General features: G+C 43.3%; 1 protein-coding gene across 2 annotated transcripts in view; it reads right to left on the reverse strand.

Moving 5' to 3' along the window:
* Nucleotides 1-16,142, reverse strand: part of DNAI1 (dynein axonemal intermediate chain 1) — a 524,712-nt gene that overhangs the window by 371,242 nt on the left and 137,328 nt on the right. For both annotated transcript variants that reach the window (XM_030192851.1, XM_030192850.1), the window contains exon 6: nucleotides 3,322-3,398. In XM_030192851.1, the coding sequence (XP_030048711.1) occupies nucleotides 3,322-3,398 (77 nt within the window). The remainder of the gene's footprint in view (nucleotides 1-3,321; nucleotides 3,399-16,142) is intronic.

The raw sequence follows: 16,142 nt of genomic DNA on the forward strand, positions 1-16,142 counted from the left end.
ATTGTGATGTCATAATGCCTCAGGCCACCAATAAGAGCCAACCTCATCAGTGATGTCACAATGGCTTGATTGTCCTATACTTGGCTCACTTTTATTACATAGCTCGTTGAGCAGGGACTGTCTTTCTTCTATGTTTGTGCAGCGCTGCGTATGCCTTGTAGCGCTATAGAAATGCTAAATAGTAGTAGTAGTAGTCTCTTGTAATCAGAGGTGATATTGTGATGTCATAATGCCTCAGGCCACCAATAAGAGCCAACCTCATCAGTGATGTCACAATGGCTTGATTGTCCTATACTTGGCTTACTTTTATTACATAGCTCTTTGAGCAGGGACTGTCTTTCTTCTATGTTTGTGCAGCGCTGCGTACGCTTTGTAGCGCTATATAAATGCTAAATAGTAGTAGTAGTAGTAGATTGCCCCTGACGCAGCAATATCGAAACCCTGGCCATCGTCAGACATGGTCTGGTGTTTTTTCTGGAGAAAAATATGCAACTAAGTACTTCATTTTTTGAAAATTTATACAGATTTAAATAAAGTGTATTTTGAGCAGGGAGATTTTTTATGCCGATGATGAAGAAGTCCTGCTTGATCAGCTAACTGCTGTGAGCTTCTTGGGGCTTTTTCCTCCCTTGTTATTTGATGCTTACATTTATATCAAGAGAACTTATATTTATATATTATTGTGCTTGACAACATTTGTGGTTCTCATCCCTGTGTCTGGTTTGTAGTTTAGTAACATTAAGGCATGGCTGCAACTACAAAAATTGGCCATTTTACTGTTGAGTTACAAATGGCCACAGTGTGTGGGACAGACCCAGGCAAGGGCATGCTAGGGCCATTTTTTACTGCTCCTTTGTAAAAGGCAGTTGCAAACTTACATTATAGAATACCGCTGAACACACAGCTTATACACGCATGTAATTGCTCTTTATATTACTGTCCACCTTATAATTGAAAGAGAAAAACGCCTAGATTTCGACCCAAATCAGGAGATAGACGTTTATCTCACAAAAACGAGTAAATCGGTATAATGGAAAGCCGATTTTGGACGTTTTCAACTGCACTCCATCGCGGAAGCGTACAAAGTTGACGGGGGCGTGTCGGAGGTGTGGTGAAGGTGGAACTGGGGCGTGGTTATCGGCCGAGGAGAGATGGGCGCCTTTCGCCGATAATGGAAAAAAAGTATGCATTTGTAGCTAGAATTTAGGGCACTTTTCCTGGACCCTGTTTTTTCACGAATAAGGCCCCAAAAGTGCCCTAAATGACCAGATTACCCCCAGAGGGAATCGGGGATGACCTCCCCTGACTCCCCCAGTGGTCACTAACCCCCTCCCACCACAAAAAATGATGTTTCACAACTTTTTATTTTCACCCTCAAATGTCATACCCACCTCCCTGGCAGCAGTATGCAGGTCCCTGGAGCAGTTGTTAGGGGCTGCAGTGGACTTCAGGCAGGTGGACCCAGGCCCATCCCCCCCTACCTGTTACAATTGTGCTGCTTAATGCTTAGTCGTCCAACCCCCCCAAACCCACTGTACCCACATGTAGGTGCCCCCCTTCACCCCTTAGGGCTATAGTAATGGTTTAGACTTGTGGGCAGTGGGTTTTGAGGCGGATTTGGGGGGCTCAACACACAAGGGAAGGGTGCTATGCACCTGGGAGCTCTTTTACCTTTTTTTTTTGTTTTTGTAAAAGTGCCCCCTAGGGTGCCCGGTTGGTGTCCTGGCATGTGAGGGGGACCAGTGCACTACGACTCCTGGCCCCTCCCACGAACAAATGCCTTGGATTTATTCGTTTTTGAGCTGGGCGCTTTCATTTTCCATTATCACTGAAAAACAAAAATGCCCAGCTCACAAATTGTCGAATAAAACATGGACGTCTATTTTTTTCGAAAATACGGTTCGGTCCGCCCCTTCACGGACCCGTTCTCGGAGATAAACGCCCATGGAGATAGACGTTTTCGTTCAATTATGCCCCTCTGTGTGTGCTAAATAGTACAAAGCATTGGGCACCCTGTTACAGAATGAGAGAGTCGGTATGGTATACAATAAACAAGGCACATCATCCTGCTGATATCATCCCCAGAGTAAAGCATGATGGGTAGCAGCATTATTGTGTAGGCATGTTTTATGGCAGCAGGTACAGGGAGCTTTGAAGATCAAGGGAGTGATGAATACTGCAAAATACTGGCAGATTCTGGAGGAGAACTTGTTCCAGTCTGCCAGAGAGCTGGGACTGGTGAGAAGATTCACCTTTCAGCAAGACAATGATCCTAAGCACAAACCAAAACAAAAAAAAGGGAGTGGTTTTAGCAAGAAGAAAATGGGCATTCTCAAGTGATCCAGACAAAGCCCAGACCTGAATCCAATTAAAAAAAAAACTATGGCAAGACTTAAAGACTGCAGTCCACAGATGGTCCATATCCACCTTGAACGACCTAGAACTGTTCTGTCAAGAAGAATGGGCAAAAACAACCAACACCATGGTGCAAAGTTGGCAGACTGATGGCTGTTATTCCTGCAAAAGGGTTCCCACTAAGTCTTCGGCCTCTTTTTCTTAATTACTTTATGAGTTTTTAGTTAATTGTTCTTTCATGTTGAAAGTATACAGTAATACATTTTGAACTGTATTTCTAGGACAGCAGGATATGTGAAAACATCAGCAGAATGAACGGACTTACTGAAGCAGTGGAGGCGAAACGGGTCCTGTTGACCACGGTCTAAGTAATGGCTGAAGAAGGCCAGTATGCCGGTCCAAAATTAAGTAATTTTATATTACGTTAAGGCAGAGTGTTCTCTGCAAAGAGAAGTAATTTTGTTTCGGGCAGTGCGTTTTTCTATCTGCTAAGTAAACAAGCAAATTAGAGAAGGAGGTTTTTAGCCTATGATGAAGAAGCCCTAGCCCTCCTCCTGTTAAAATGCGGAAGAGGAGCTTCTTGAGGCGTTTTCCTCCTGTAAGAACGATCAATTAATGCTTACTGATTTCAAGACTGTGTTTCTATATTTATAAAAACGTTTACAAAAGCAGTAGGAATAATTCAGCAGCATTTTGAAAGCTCCTGTGACTCCAGCTGACCTAGCCCCACAAATCTGAGCCAATTTGCTTCCTTTCCTGTGCTGCTGCCAACAGAATACTTATTTTACTCTCTCATTTTGCTTTATATGCACAAATGCTTCTGTTAATAAAGATACCAAACATTAATTTCACTTTTACTCTGTCATGAAATTCTGAAAATAACTGAGACCGGATTAAAAAGATCCCAAATATCTGCAGGAAAATAATGGATCCCCCTAGAAGCAGCAGGTGTTCCTCATTCGTTACCATGGACTCAGCTGTCGTTTCCAGCTGCTCCTCGATATCTTCAAATTCCACTACACTTGCCTCGACAGGAAGAGTTTCTAATAACACAAGAATGAAAAAGTTAGTCTTTTGAAATATGTTAATTGTATAAAGAACAATTTTATAACATAGATGCCCATGCATTACCACCTAATTCTAAGTTGCCAAAAATTGTGCGCACATATTAATTAGATTACAAAGCTAACTAGCATTTTAACAAGCAATTAGTGGCACTAATTAGAATTAATTGGAAGTTATGCGCGTAAATTTAGGTGTGGGATCCGTGCCTCAATTTTACACGCGAGTAAGAAAAAATATAAAGGGGGTACAGAAATGGGTCCTGGGTGGAACAGGGTGTTCCTAGCATTTCCATGCGTTGTTATAGGATACAGAAATGGGTCCTGGGTGGAACAGGGTGTTCCTAGCATTTCCATGCATTGTTATAGGATACAGGACATACAAGTCTAATTTAGGAGTGTACAGTTGCACCATGTTTCAGTTGGTGCAAATGGCTACGCCTCAAGTTAGGTGTGATTCCTGGGCATAAGCGCTATTCTATAAACCGCGTCTAACTTTAAGCGTGGCTTATACAATAGCATTTTATTCGGCGCCAATCTAGCCCTACATGTGTAATCATTTAGAATACTAGCACGCTCGTGTGTATGAACACAAAATCCCGTGTAAGTGCTAGCAAGGCCCTTAGGTGCTATTCCACAAATACCCATTTAACTTCCATACTGTGAATCTGCACAGGGGTGGAGAATGAGTGGGACACAGGCAGGGCTCCCATGTACTACTACTACTACTTATCACTTCTATAGCGCTACAAGGCATCCGCAGCGCTGTACACCATACATGAAAAGACAGTCTCTGCTTAAAGAGCTCACAATCTAAATAGGACAGGCAAACAGACAGAACAACTAAGAGGTAAGGGAATTAAAGATGTGGGGATAAAAGGGTACAAGGCAAGTGAGTAGTGGTTAGGAGTCAAAAGCAGCATTAAAAAGGTGGGCTTTTAGCCTGGATTTGAAAACGGCCAAAGATGGGGCTAGACATACAGGCTCGGGAAGTCTATTCCAGGTGTGAGGTGCAGCGAGATAAAAGGAACGGAGTCTGGACTTAGCAGTAAAGGAGAAGGGGACAGATAAGAGAGATTTATCCACAGAATGGAGTACCCGAGGGGGGCGCGTAGGGAGAGACAAGAGTGGAGAGGTACTGGGGAGCAGCAGAGTGAATGCACTTATAGGTCAGTAAGAGAAATTTGAATTGAATGCGGAAACGGATAGGGAGCCAGTGATGTGACTTGAGGAGAGGGCTAATGTGAGCATAGTGACTCTGGTGGAAAATAAGTCGCACAGCAGAGTTTATATGTACCCATATAACACACAGCATACTGTACATTATGCAAATTCCTGCCATATTTAAACTCCCACACCTACAACAGTTCTATGGCTGGTGTAAGTAAGGGTGCCTCAAGGTTCCATTTACAGAAGTAACTCTTACCACCTACCCCTGGGGGGCCTAAATGGAGGCACCCAATTATAGAATTGACTCCTTACTTCTTAAGATTATATTTTAGGTTATTTAAGTGGAATTGATGTTAAGATTTTATTTTGAATGTTTTCCAGATCAGTTTTTGAAAAAAACTTAATTAATAAAATTTACTACTTTTTTTGTCAAGAAATTCACCAAAGGCACAGCATGCAAAACCCAGACTTAAGGGGGTAATTCTCTACACGTCGTCTATAGATAGGCACCAGGATGCTATGTGTAAATTCGATATCAGAAATTATGTGCATAATTGATGTTAAAGAATAAGTCTGCAGTTAAACGCACACTACGGACTTTGCATGCTGAGGACAGTTATGTACCTAACTGCAAATTAGTGCCAATTAAAAACAATACTAGCCAATTATTGATTAATGTCAATTAGTTCATTTAACAATTAAATTAAGGATCTAGCAAAGCTTAGAGAATGGTCCGATAATTGGCAACTAAGATTTAATGCTAAGAAATCCTGGGTCATGCACTTGGGGTAAAGGAATCCAAGGGAACAGTATATTATAGGGGGTGAAGTGCTTCTGTGTACGAAAGAAGAGTGGGACTTGGGGGTGGTTGTGTCTGATGATCTTAAGGTGGCCAAACAGGTAGAAAAGGCGGTAGCAAAGCCAGAAAGATGCATGGGTGCATAAGGAGAGGGATGACCAGCAGGAAAAAAGAGGTGATAGTGTCCTTGTACAAGTCTCTGGTGAGGCCCCATTTAAAGTACTGTGTGCAATTCTGGAGACCGCACCTATGAAAAGATATAAACAGGATGGAGTTGGTCCAGAGGGTGGCTACAAAATTAGTAAGTGGTCTCTGTCGTAAAACATATAGGGTCAGGCTTAGGAACCTCAACATGTATACGATGAAAGAAAGGCAAGAGAGAGGGGATATGATAGAGATGTTTAAAAACCTCAGTGGTGTCAATATAGAGGAGGCAAGCCTTTTTCAAATGAAAGTAAACTCTGGAATGAGGGTGAATATGATGACGTTAAGAGGAAATAGGAGGAATCTAAGGAAATACTCTTTCACCGAAAGGGTGGTGGTTGCATGCAATGGCTTCCTGGTGGAGGTTGTGGAGATGGGGACTGTGTCAGAGTTTAAGAAAACATGGGACAGGCATGTGGGATCCCTTAGGAAAGGAAGAGTTAGTGGTTACTGAGGAAGGGCAGACTGGATGGGCCATTTGGCCCTTATCTGCCATCATGTTTCTAAGTTATGTATGTAACAGACATTATTCTATAACTTGCAAGTGCAAATTTGAATGCTAAGCGTTACATTGTGCACGTAAGTTTATAGAATGAAGGCTTAACACAACTGAATGCCTCGAAGTTATTTCCAAAACCTGCTAAATCCATATTAGTTGCAATGAACTTAGAGGGTTTAGGAAATAAGCTCTTCAATTGCAAAAGTGAAATATTCAAATAACAGTACACATTATAGCACAGTATTCTACTTACAATGTCAATACAATACACATTGAAACATCTTAGTAGGCAAGAAAAGGGACAAGCAGAGGTGAAACGTATAGAAAAATAAGACAGAGTAAGATGTGTTTAGACTGATATGGATGACTAAATGCGGGAAAAATTGTACACGCAGTCAGAAAAGGTGCAAGTTATCTGGATCATGCATTTTTGTGGTAGAACCAAAGTGGTTTACATATTATATACAGGTACTTTTTTCTGTCCCTCGTGGGCTCATATCAGCTAGAGTATGTTTGGCCAGCAAGTCTTATAGCCAATGTTTAGACTATCTGGCTTATTTTCGAAAGAGAAGGGCGCCCATCTTCTGACACAAATCGGGAGATGGGCGTCCTTCTCTCAGGGTAGCCCAAATCGGCATAATCAAAAGCCGATTTTGGGTGCCCTCAACTGCTTTCCGTTGCAGGGACAACCAAAGTTCACAGGGGCGTGTCTCAATCTTTCTGCTGCCTTTGATACTGTTGATCACAGCCTACTCCTTGACATGCTGTCCTCACTTGGATTTTGGAATTCTGCTCTCTCCTGGTTTTCTTCTTATCTCTCACAGCTTACTTTTAGTGTATACTCTGGTGTTTCCTCCTCTTCCTCTATCCCGCTGTCAGTGGGTGTACCTCAAGGATCTGTTCTAGGACCTCTCCTTTTCTCCATCTATACTTCCTCCCTTGGTGCTTTGATCTCATCACACGGCTTTCAGTATCACCTTTACGTTGATGACTCCCAGATCTACCTCTCCACACCAGTAATCTCAGCAGAAATCCAATCCAAGGTATCTGCCTGCCTCTCTGACATTGCTGCCTGGATGTTTCACCGCCACCTGAAACTCAATATGTCCAAAACTGAACTCCTTAACTTCCCTCCTAAACCAACCTCTCCCCTTCCCCCATTCTCTATTTCTGTTGACAACACGCTCATTCTTCCTGTCTCGTCTGCTCGCAACCTTGGGGTCATCTTCGATTCCTCCCTCTCGGCCCATATTCAACAGATTGCTAAAACCTTTATAACATCACCAGAAATCGCCCTTTCCTTTCTGAACACGCTATGAAAACCCTCATCCACTCTCTCATCACCTCTCGCTTAGAGTACTGCAACTTGCTTCTCTCAGGTATTCTACTCAGCCATCTCTCTCCTCTTCAATCTGTTCAAAACTCTGCCGCACGACTAATATTTCGCCAAAGTCGTTATGCCCATATCAGCCCTCTCCTGAAATCACTTCACTGGCTCCCTATCCGTTTCCGTATACAATTCAAGCTCCTCTTATTGACCTATAAGTGCATTCACTCTGCAGCCCCTCACTACCTCTCCACCCTCATCTCTCCCTACACTCCTTCCCTAGAACTCCGTTCACTAGGCAAATCTCTCCTAGTTGCGCCCTTCTCCTCCATCGCTAACTCCAGACTCCGCTCCTTCTATCTCGCCGCACCTTATGCCTGGAATAGGCTTCCTGAGCCATTACGTCTAGCTCCATCCCTGGCTGCCTTTAAATCCTGGCTAAAGGCCTACCTGTTTGATGCTGCTTTCGACTCCTGACTTGTAACTTTTATCTTACCCTTATGTGTCCTTCTGTCTGTCCTTCCCTTATCCTTTTTGGTCCTGTCTGTTTGTCATGATTTAGATTGTAAGCTCTTTTGAGCAGGGACTGTCTTTCTTCTTCATGTTCAATTGTAAAGCGCTGCGTACGACTGGTAGCGCTATAGAAGTGATTTATAGTAGTAGTAGTAGGGACTGGGGCGTGGTTAAGAGATGGGCGTCCTTGGCCGATAATGGAAAAAAGAAGGGCATCCCTGACGAGCACTTGGCCGACTTTACTTGGTCCATTTTCTCTTGCAACCAAGCCTCAAAAAGGTGCCCGAACTGACCAGATGACCACTGGAGGGAATCGGGGATGACCTCCCCTTACTCCCCCAGTGGTCACCAACCCCCTCCCACCCTCAAAAAAAATCTTACATTTTTTTTTTGCCAGCCTCAAATGTCATACCCAGCTCCATGCAGGTCCCTGGAACAGTTTTAGTGGGTGCAGTGCACTTCAGGCAGGCGGACCCAGGCCCATCCCCTCCCCTACCTGTTACACTTGTGGTGATAAATGTGAGTCCTTAAAAACCCACCAGAAACCCACTGTACCCACATGTAGGTGCCCCCCTTCACCCATAAGGGCTATGGTAGTGGTGTAGTTGTGGGGAGCGGATTTGGGGGGGGGGGTTGGGGGGCTCAGCACCCAAGGAAAGGGAGCTATGCACCTGGGAGCAATTTGTGAAGTCCACTGCAGTGCCCCCTACGGTACCCGTTTGGTGTCCTGGCATGTGAGGGGGACCAGTGCACTATGAATGCTGGCTCCCCCCATGACCAAATGGCTTGGATTTGGTCATTTCTGAGATGGGCGTCCTCGGATTCCGTTATCGCCGAAGACCATCTCTAAGGACGACCATCTCTAAGGTCGACCTAAATGTAGTGATTTGGGCATCCCCGATTGTATTATTGAAACGAAAGATGGACGCCCATCTTGTTTCGATAATACGGGTTTCCCCGCCCCTTCACAGAGCCATCCTGCGAGAACGGCCCTAGGAAAACTTGGGCGCCCCATTCGATTATGCCTCTCTACATGTGACTAGTGGATCCTGTGAAGTTAACTTTGTAAATTTTAATAAAAATACAGAGAAAAAAAGATAAATTAAGTGGGTGTCTCTAGCGTTTAGAGCATGCTTATTTTTAACGCACGCTAAAAATGCTAGCATGCCTTTGTAAAAGACCCACTTTACTAAAACTAGAACAAATATAAACCCCTTTCTAAAAGAAATCAGGCACAGTACTTTATGCAAAAAAGCCATTTAAAAAAAATACTTCCCTCAATGTGCAGTATCCTCCTCCTAATTTGCAGAAGAGCTTATAAATCAAAGATCAGCCTTTGAGTGGGTGGGTGGGAGGTGGAATGGGAGAGAGGAAATTAAACACTAAACAGAGACTTCCTTTAGCTGGTATCTGTGCTCTAAACTGATGCTATCCTAACTCTAAAATGCAACCTAAGGGGGCCTTTTTACTAAACTGCGGCAAAAAGTGGCCTGCGGTAGTGTAGGCGCATGTATTGGGTGCACACTGGGCCAGCTTTTACCGCATCTACAAAAAAGGGCTTTTTTTTTAATGGGACGGGAAAAGGGCCTGCGGTAAAAATGAAACCAGCGCGTGCCCAAAACCGGCCTGAGCCCTTAACGCCACCCATTGATCTAGTGGTAAAGGCTCACACATTACACACACGGTGACCGGTCAGTGCACGCCAAGTGCCGATTACTGCCATAATCAGCATGCTTAGGAGGAAATAAATAATATATCCACACATTATGGGCACATGCCAAATCTGAAATTACTGCCAAGAGGGCGCGCTGGCCTGGTGATAGTCTCATTTGGGCACGCGCTGCACGCACGTATAGCCTACCGTGGCTTAGTAAAAGGGCCCCTAAAGTACTAAACTAGACTTAAGCGCCTGATATTCAGCACTATTTAACCGGCTATCTGTGAATATTCAGCGGAGGTTGCTGGCTATCTCTCGCTGAATATTCGCAGTCAGCATATGTCCCCGGATTATATAGTGCGCTTAGATTTAGGCACCAAAATTGGAGCGGATTCTATAACATAATGTGTAACTTAATTGGCTTAACAAGCTAATCAGCGCTAACAGCACTTAACAAGTACTAATTGGCACTGATTAGAATTTAGGCGCACAGCTCGCTAAGCGTATTCTGTAATAATGTGCGCTGAACTTCTAACACGTGAAGGCAAAAAGGGGCATGATGGGAAAATGGCCTTTCCAAAATTTAGGCGCCTAGTTATAGAATATGGCCCAGTGCGCCTAAATCTACGCGCTGAGATTTACACCAAGTTTTCACTGGCATAAATGGATGCACACAGATATCGGCGCTGAAATATCAACTAAGGAGTGGCCTAGTGGTTAGGGTGGTGGACTTTGGTCTTGGGGAACTGAGTTCGATTCTCACTTCAGGCACAGGTAGCTCCTTGTGACTCTGGGCAAGTCACTTAACCCTCCATTGCCCCATGTAAGCCGCATTGAGCCTGCCATGAGTGTAAAAGCGCAGGGTACAAATGTAACAAAAATAAAAACTAAGCATATTCTATAATCGGCACCTAAATCTAGGTGCCGATTATAGAATATGCTTTGTCAGCACTGAATTTTTAGGCACCATATATAGAATTCTCCTCCATAGCGGCTAACCGGCTATATTGCATGATATAGCCAGCTAGCTGCCAATATTCAAACGCTGACTGGCTAAATTTTGCAGCCAATTTAGGCCACGTGAATAGCAGGCCTATCTTTGGCCGCTATGAACTTAGTCGGCCAATGCTGAATATTGACTTAGGTAGCAAGGTTTATAGTGGCCAAAAATAAACTGGACATTCAATGCTGGTCACCAGAAATGGCCCGACATTGAATATCTGGGCTCACCGCCTACTACATGAGTTAGCAAATGTGGTATGTGACAGTATACATAAGCAAAACATCCAAGCGTTTCACTGACGCACTAAAAATATTTAAAAAATATTTGTTGGAGGGGGCAGAGAGTGGGCGTTCTGGTGCTAATCCTACATTATTGTGCGCTAACTGGTCACCGCAAGATTACCACATGAGCCCTTACTGCCTACAAAATAGGTGTCGGTAATTGCTCATGTGGTCATTTTTTAACAGCTGCGCAGTAATGGCAACATTGGCCCTAGCTGGTCACCTACATTAACAGTTGTGTGATTGCCACTAGTTGGTATGCTATAAATTGTGCATCTAAAATCAATCATACACAACTGCAAGGGGGGTGTAGGTCTGGGAGGGGCATGGGCAGGTGAGGGGAATGTCTGGCAGTTGCTTGCACAGGTTACAGAATAGTTGCAGTTAAGCACCTAACTGCCTACAGTAGACGCAAACATTTATGCCAGCCATTTGGATGGTGTTTCAGTGTTTGTACCTAGTTAGGCACATAAATTCAGACTTATGCTATTATACTGTAATGACAACTGCACACACAAGTGCCATAATGGAATCTGCACTTACTATGCATCATCCCAATGCCTAACTGTAGGTGAACTATAGAGAATTTCCACTACAGCCTCACTAGTAAAGGCATTACTGTAAAATACATTGAAAGAGCCCTGGCATTACAGTAGCCTCTCATTCTTCTCATATGCAGTGTTTACTCATGTGATGTCAAGCATGACGGCAAACACTTCCCCATCCTCCCTCAAAATAGCCAACACAAGGTTTACAATGTGCAACAGTTGCCACATTGCGCCTTGTTCAGACTCTTTTGGAAATAGAAACTGCAAAGTCACATAAGAATGTTATTGCAACACACCTACAGGGGGTAATGCTTTGGGAGAAATGGATAGTGCTACCTTCTTGTCGGGGCAGGTAGCTTGCCATTTGTTGCCTTACCATATATGTCATCCAAATGGCCAGTATTTAAAGGTCAAATATGTACATGCACCATCTGATTAACATGGGTCAGTAGTGACGTGTCACATTGTGTGTCATCCAAAGATTCCATGTGTCATTTATATAGATATAGAGAACCCATCACCTAAAGATGTATATTTACCATTGCCAAAGGAGAAATGTGTGTGCCAAGCATCCTCTGTAGCATTCACAGTGCAAATCATTGACCTTTGTTATGTTTTCACCAAGTTTGCTGTCACCTAAAAGGGACCTTTCGCAGTATGCCACAGAGTGCTTCTCGCACACAACTGTGAATGCCATTTTGCATACATATGTACACAGGAGTGGCCTAGTGGTTAGAGCACTCCTCTTGACATCCAGAGGTGCCCGGTTCAAATCCTACTGCAGCTCCTTGTGATCTTGGGCAAGTCACTTAACCCTCCATTGCCTCAGGTACAAATTTAGATTGTGAGCCCTCCAGAGACAGGGAAATATCCAGTGTACCTGAATGTAGCTCACCTTGAGCTACTACTGAAAAAGGTGTGAGCAAAATCCAAATAAATAAATCAATAATAGGGAACAAGCAACAATGGTGTGCCACTATAGACAGTTATCCTCACAGAATATCATTATGTGAATGAATGAGACACTATGAGACTAGCAGGCTTATTTTCAAAAGAGAAGGGTGCCCATCTTTCGACACAAATCGGGAGATGGGTGTCCTTCTTTCAGGGTCGCCCAAATCGGCATAACCGAAAGCCAATTTTGGGCGTCACCAACTGCTTCCCGTTGCAGGGACAACCGAAGTTCCCAGGGGTGTGTCGGAGGCGTAGCAAAAGCGGGTCTGGGGCATGCCTAACAAATGGCCGTTCTCGAGCGATAATGGAAAAAAGAAGGGCGTCCCTGACGCGCACTTGGCCAACTTTACTTGGCCCATTTTTACTTACGACCAAGCCTCAAAAAGAGGCACAAACTGACCAGATGACCACCGGAGGGAATCTGGGATGACCTCCCCTGACTCCCCCAGTGGTGACTAACCCCCTCCCACCATGAAAAAAACAACTTTAAAAACTTTTTTTGCCAGACTGAAATGTCATACTCTGGTCCATCACAGCAGTATGCAGGTCCCTGGGAAGGGAGGTATGTGTGTGTCAGCGGAGGCATAGTGAAGGCGTGGACGTCCTTCTTTCAAACATTTTGGATGTCCTGAACTGCCCCCCCCCCCCCCCCACACACACACACAGGGATGGCCAAATTTCAAGGGTGTGGAGTGGAGGAGTGGCCTAGAGGTTAGAGCACTGGTCTTGCAATCCAGAGGTGGCCGGTTCAATTCCCACTGCTGCTACTTGTGATCCAAAATCCAAATAAATAAAGGGGGTGTTAGAGGCATAGCAGGCATGGACGTCCTTCTCACAGAAACATCCAGGCATGGACTTCCTTCTCACAGAAACATCCACATTTTGGAGGTCCTCAACTGTCACTGCAGGGAGGAAGGCATAGCGAAGGACGACGTCCTTCACCCATACTCTAAAAAAAAAAAAAAAGACGTCCCTGACGAGCACTTGGACGTTTTCACCTGGACTTGTATTTTTCTAAGGTTGTAGATGGCAATTTATTTAAGGTTGTAGACGGCTATTATACACGCAGCTTGTCTGCATGTATGAAGCCGCCTTTGGCATGCGCAGAGCAGCCATGCTCAATGCTTGTCTGCTCTGCTCTGGCTTCCCCTCCTTAGGGAGGAAATCGTGTGCAAATGAGCTAACAGTGAGCAGCTCATTTGAATGCAATTTCCTTCATGCATGCCCATTCCTTTCTGAATCGCTAAGGGATCGGTAAGGGAAGGGCTTTTCCCGTTCAGTTAGTGCATCAGTTAGTCCACTGCAGTGCTCCCTAGGGTGCCCGGTTGATGTCCTGGCATGTCAGGGGGACCAGTACACTACGAATGCTGGCTCCGCCCATGACCAAATGAGTTGGATTTGGTAGTTTTTGAGATGGGCGTCCTCCGTTTCCATTATCACTGAAAACCGGGGACGACCATCTCTAAGGTCGACCTAATGTTGAGATTTGGGCGTCCCCAACTGTATTATCGAAACGAAAGATGGACACCCATCTTGTTTCGATAATACGGGTTTCCCCACCCCTTCGCGGGGACATCCTGTGAGGACGCCCTCAGGAAAACTTGGGCGCCCTGTTTGATTATGCCCCTCCACTGCTATCACTGCTAATCAAAGTGTGAGATAAGTGTTTTTATACAGTGCTACAAAGGCACACAAAGTTGCACCATGCCCAGCATTCATGTCACTATCTACTGATTCCTCATACAGGTTTGTACCCCTCAATACACAGGGACCATATGGAGGTGGCTCATTGGCCTAGAAAAATAACAGACTGAGGAACTGAATATCATGAGTTGATCAACTGCACATTCCCCTGTAGCATCATATGATACAATTGTGTGCCACTGTTCTTTGTCTGCACTGCTGACATGAAAGTACCTTTCATACAGATAGGGACTAACGGAATGTAATACCAATATGCTCTATAGTGAGAAGGACAATGAAAGGTAAGTTTGCATTTTCTCACATAACACATGGATCCATGTGTGTGCACTACTGTTGGCTCTGAAAGTGGATCCATTGTATATAGAAAACTATAGCCCAATATCCTCTAACCTCGTTTTGGGTACAATTATCAAGAAGGTTGTACTTGATCAACTAATTGACTTCTTAGAGAAACATCAAGTTTTGAATAGTTATCAGTTTGGATTTAGATCTCAACTTTGCTTATCTCCATGTTAAATATCATTCATACAGCTTTTGATAAAGGGATATGGTTTTTCTTGGTATCCTTTGATATCTCTGCAGCTTTTGATACAATTTACCATCAGATACTTTTATTGTGATTAAAAGCAATTGGGATTTGCGGATTAGTTCTACAATGGGTTTCTTCTATCTTAGATGACAGTCAATTCTGTGTAGTAACAGACCAATAAAGGCCTACCTTTATTAATACTCAGATTGGTGTTCCTCAAGGATCAACCCTATCTGCTATCCTCTTCAATATCTTTTCATGCCCTTTCTGTGTATTGCTAGGGGGGGCGTTAAGGTTACAATATAGAACATATACAGGTGACATTCAGTTTTTCTTCAGACTTGAGAAATCAATGGTTGATAATATTAACTTATTCTGTTTATATCTGACAACAATTAACCATTGGATGAAAGGAAACCATCAGAAACTGAACATGTCTAAAACACAAGTTATGTTTTTGTCAGGGTATCCAATTCACGATATATTGAAATCCTTTCATATTGATGGTCAACAAATCAAAATTGTCCAAAAGATGCATACACTTAGTGTTATCTTAGACTCTTCAATAAAATATTAAAGATCAAGTAAAAAAAATGGTTGACACCATATTTGCAAAATCAAAATTGATCAGACGCTTAAGAGATTATCTAACTCCTGAAAATTTTAGGATGGTAGCACAACGTATCATTGTAGTATTGCAATATCCTCTTGTCTGGATTGCCCAAAAGAACACTGCAAATAGCACAACATGTTACTGCTAGGATATTATGTGGATTATCAAGATATGACAACATCTCTGCTACTTTGTTTCAATTACACTGGCTACCCATTAAATTTAAGGTACAACACAAGATTTTGCCGTTAGTTTTTTAAGCTTTTAACAGATGCAGTTCCTTGTGGAATCTCTGCTAGTTTACATCTATATCAAGACTTTTGAGATCTGCTTCATCTAATCTTCTTGACGCTCCTTCCTTTTGGGTAGTCAGATTAGATGACTGTAGAGCTTCAATTTTTATATTATTGTGCCAAAGTTCTAGAATAAAATGCCATCCTCCTTGAAAGCACTCAGGAATTTGAACCGGTTTAAAAAAATCTTTGAAGACCTACCAATTTCAATGTGCCCTTGTAGGTGCTATATGATGCAATGATATGGTGCTCATACTGTTTGTTTTGACATTCAATGTTGCCTGTTACTTTGAGATGTTGGTGGTGTCCATGCCATCTGTTTAACATTTTGTGTGTGCTGTATTTTTGTAATGATTATGCATGTAATGTTATGAGCCACCAACAATGTATGGATTACAAATTTTGGAAGCAAAAATAAATACATATAGCCATGTCTAAAGGTACTAGAGGTTATATGATGATTTATGACTTAACATTCCAGCACCACTAGATGTTGTTGGGGATGTAAATGTGAGATCACCATTCAGGAACAGAACAACTTATTCACCTGTTGTTGGAACATAAGGATGGTTAACAGCAAGATAAGGACCATTATTCAGGAGGAGTGGCCTAGTGGTTAGGGTGGTGGACTT

The sequence above is a fragment of the Microcaecilia unicolor genome, chromosome 2 (assembly GCF_901765095.1).
Source record: "Microcaecilia unicolor chromosome 2, aMicUni1.1, whole genome shotgun sequence".
Lineage (NCBI taxonomy): Eukaryota > Metazoa > Chordata > Amphibia > Gymnophiona > Siphonopidae > Microcaecilia > Microcaecilia unicolor.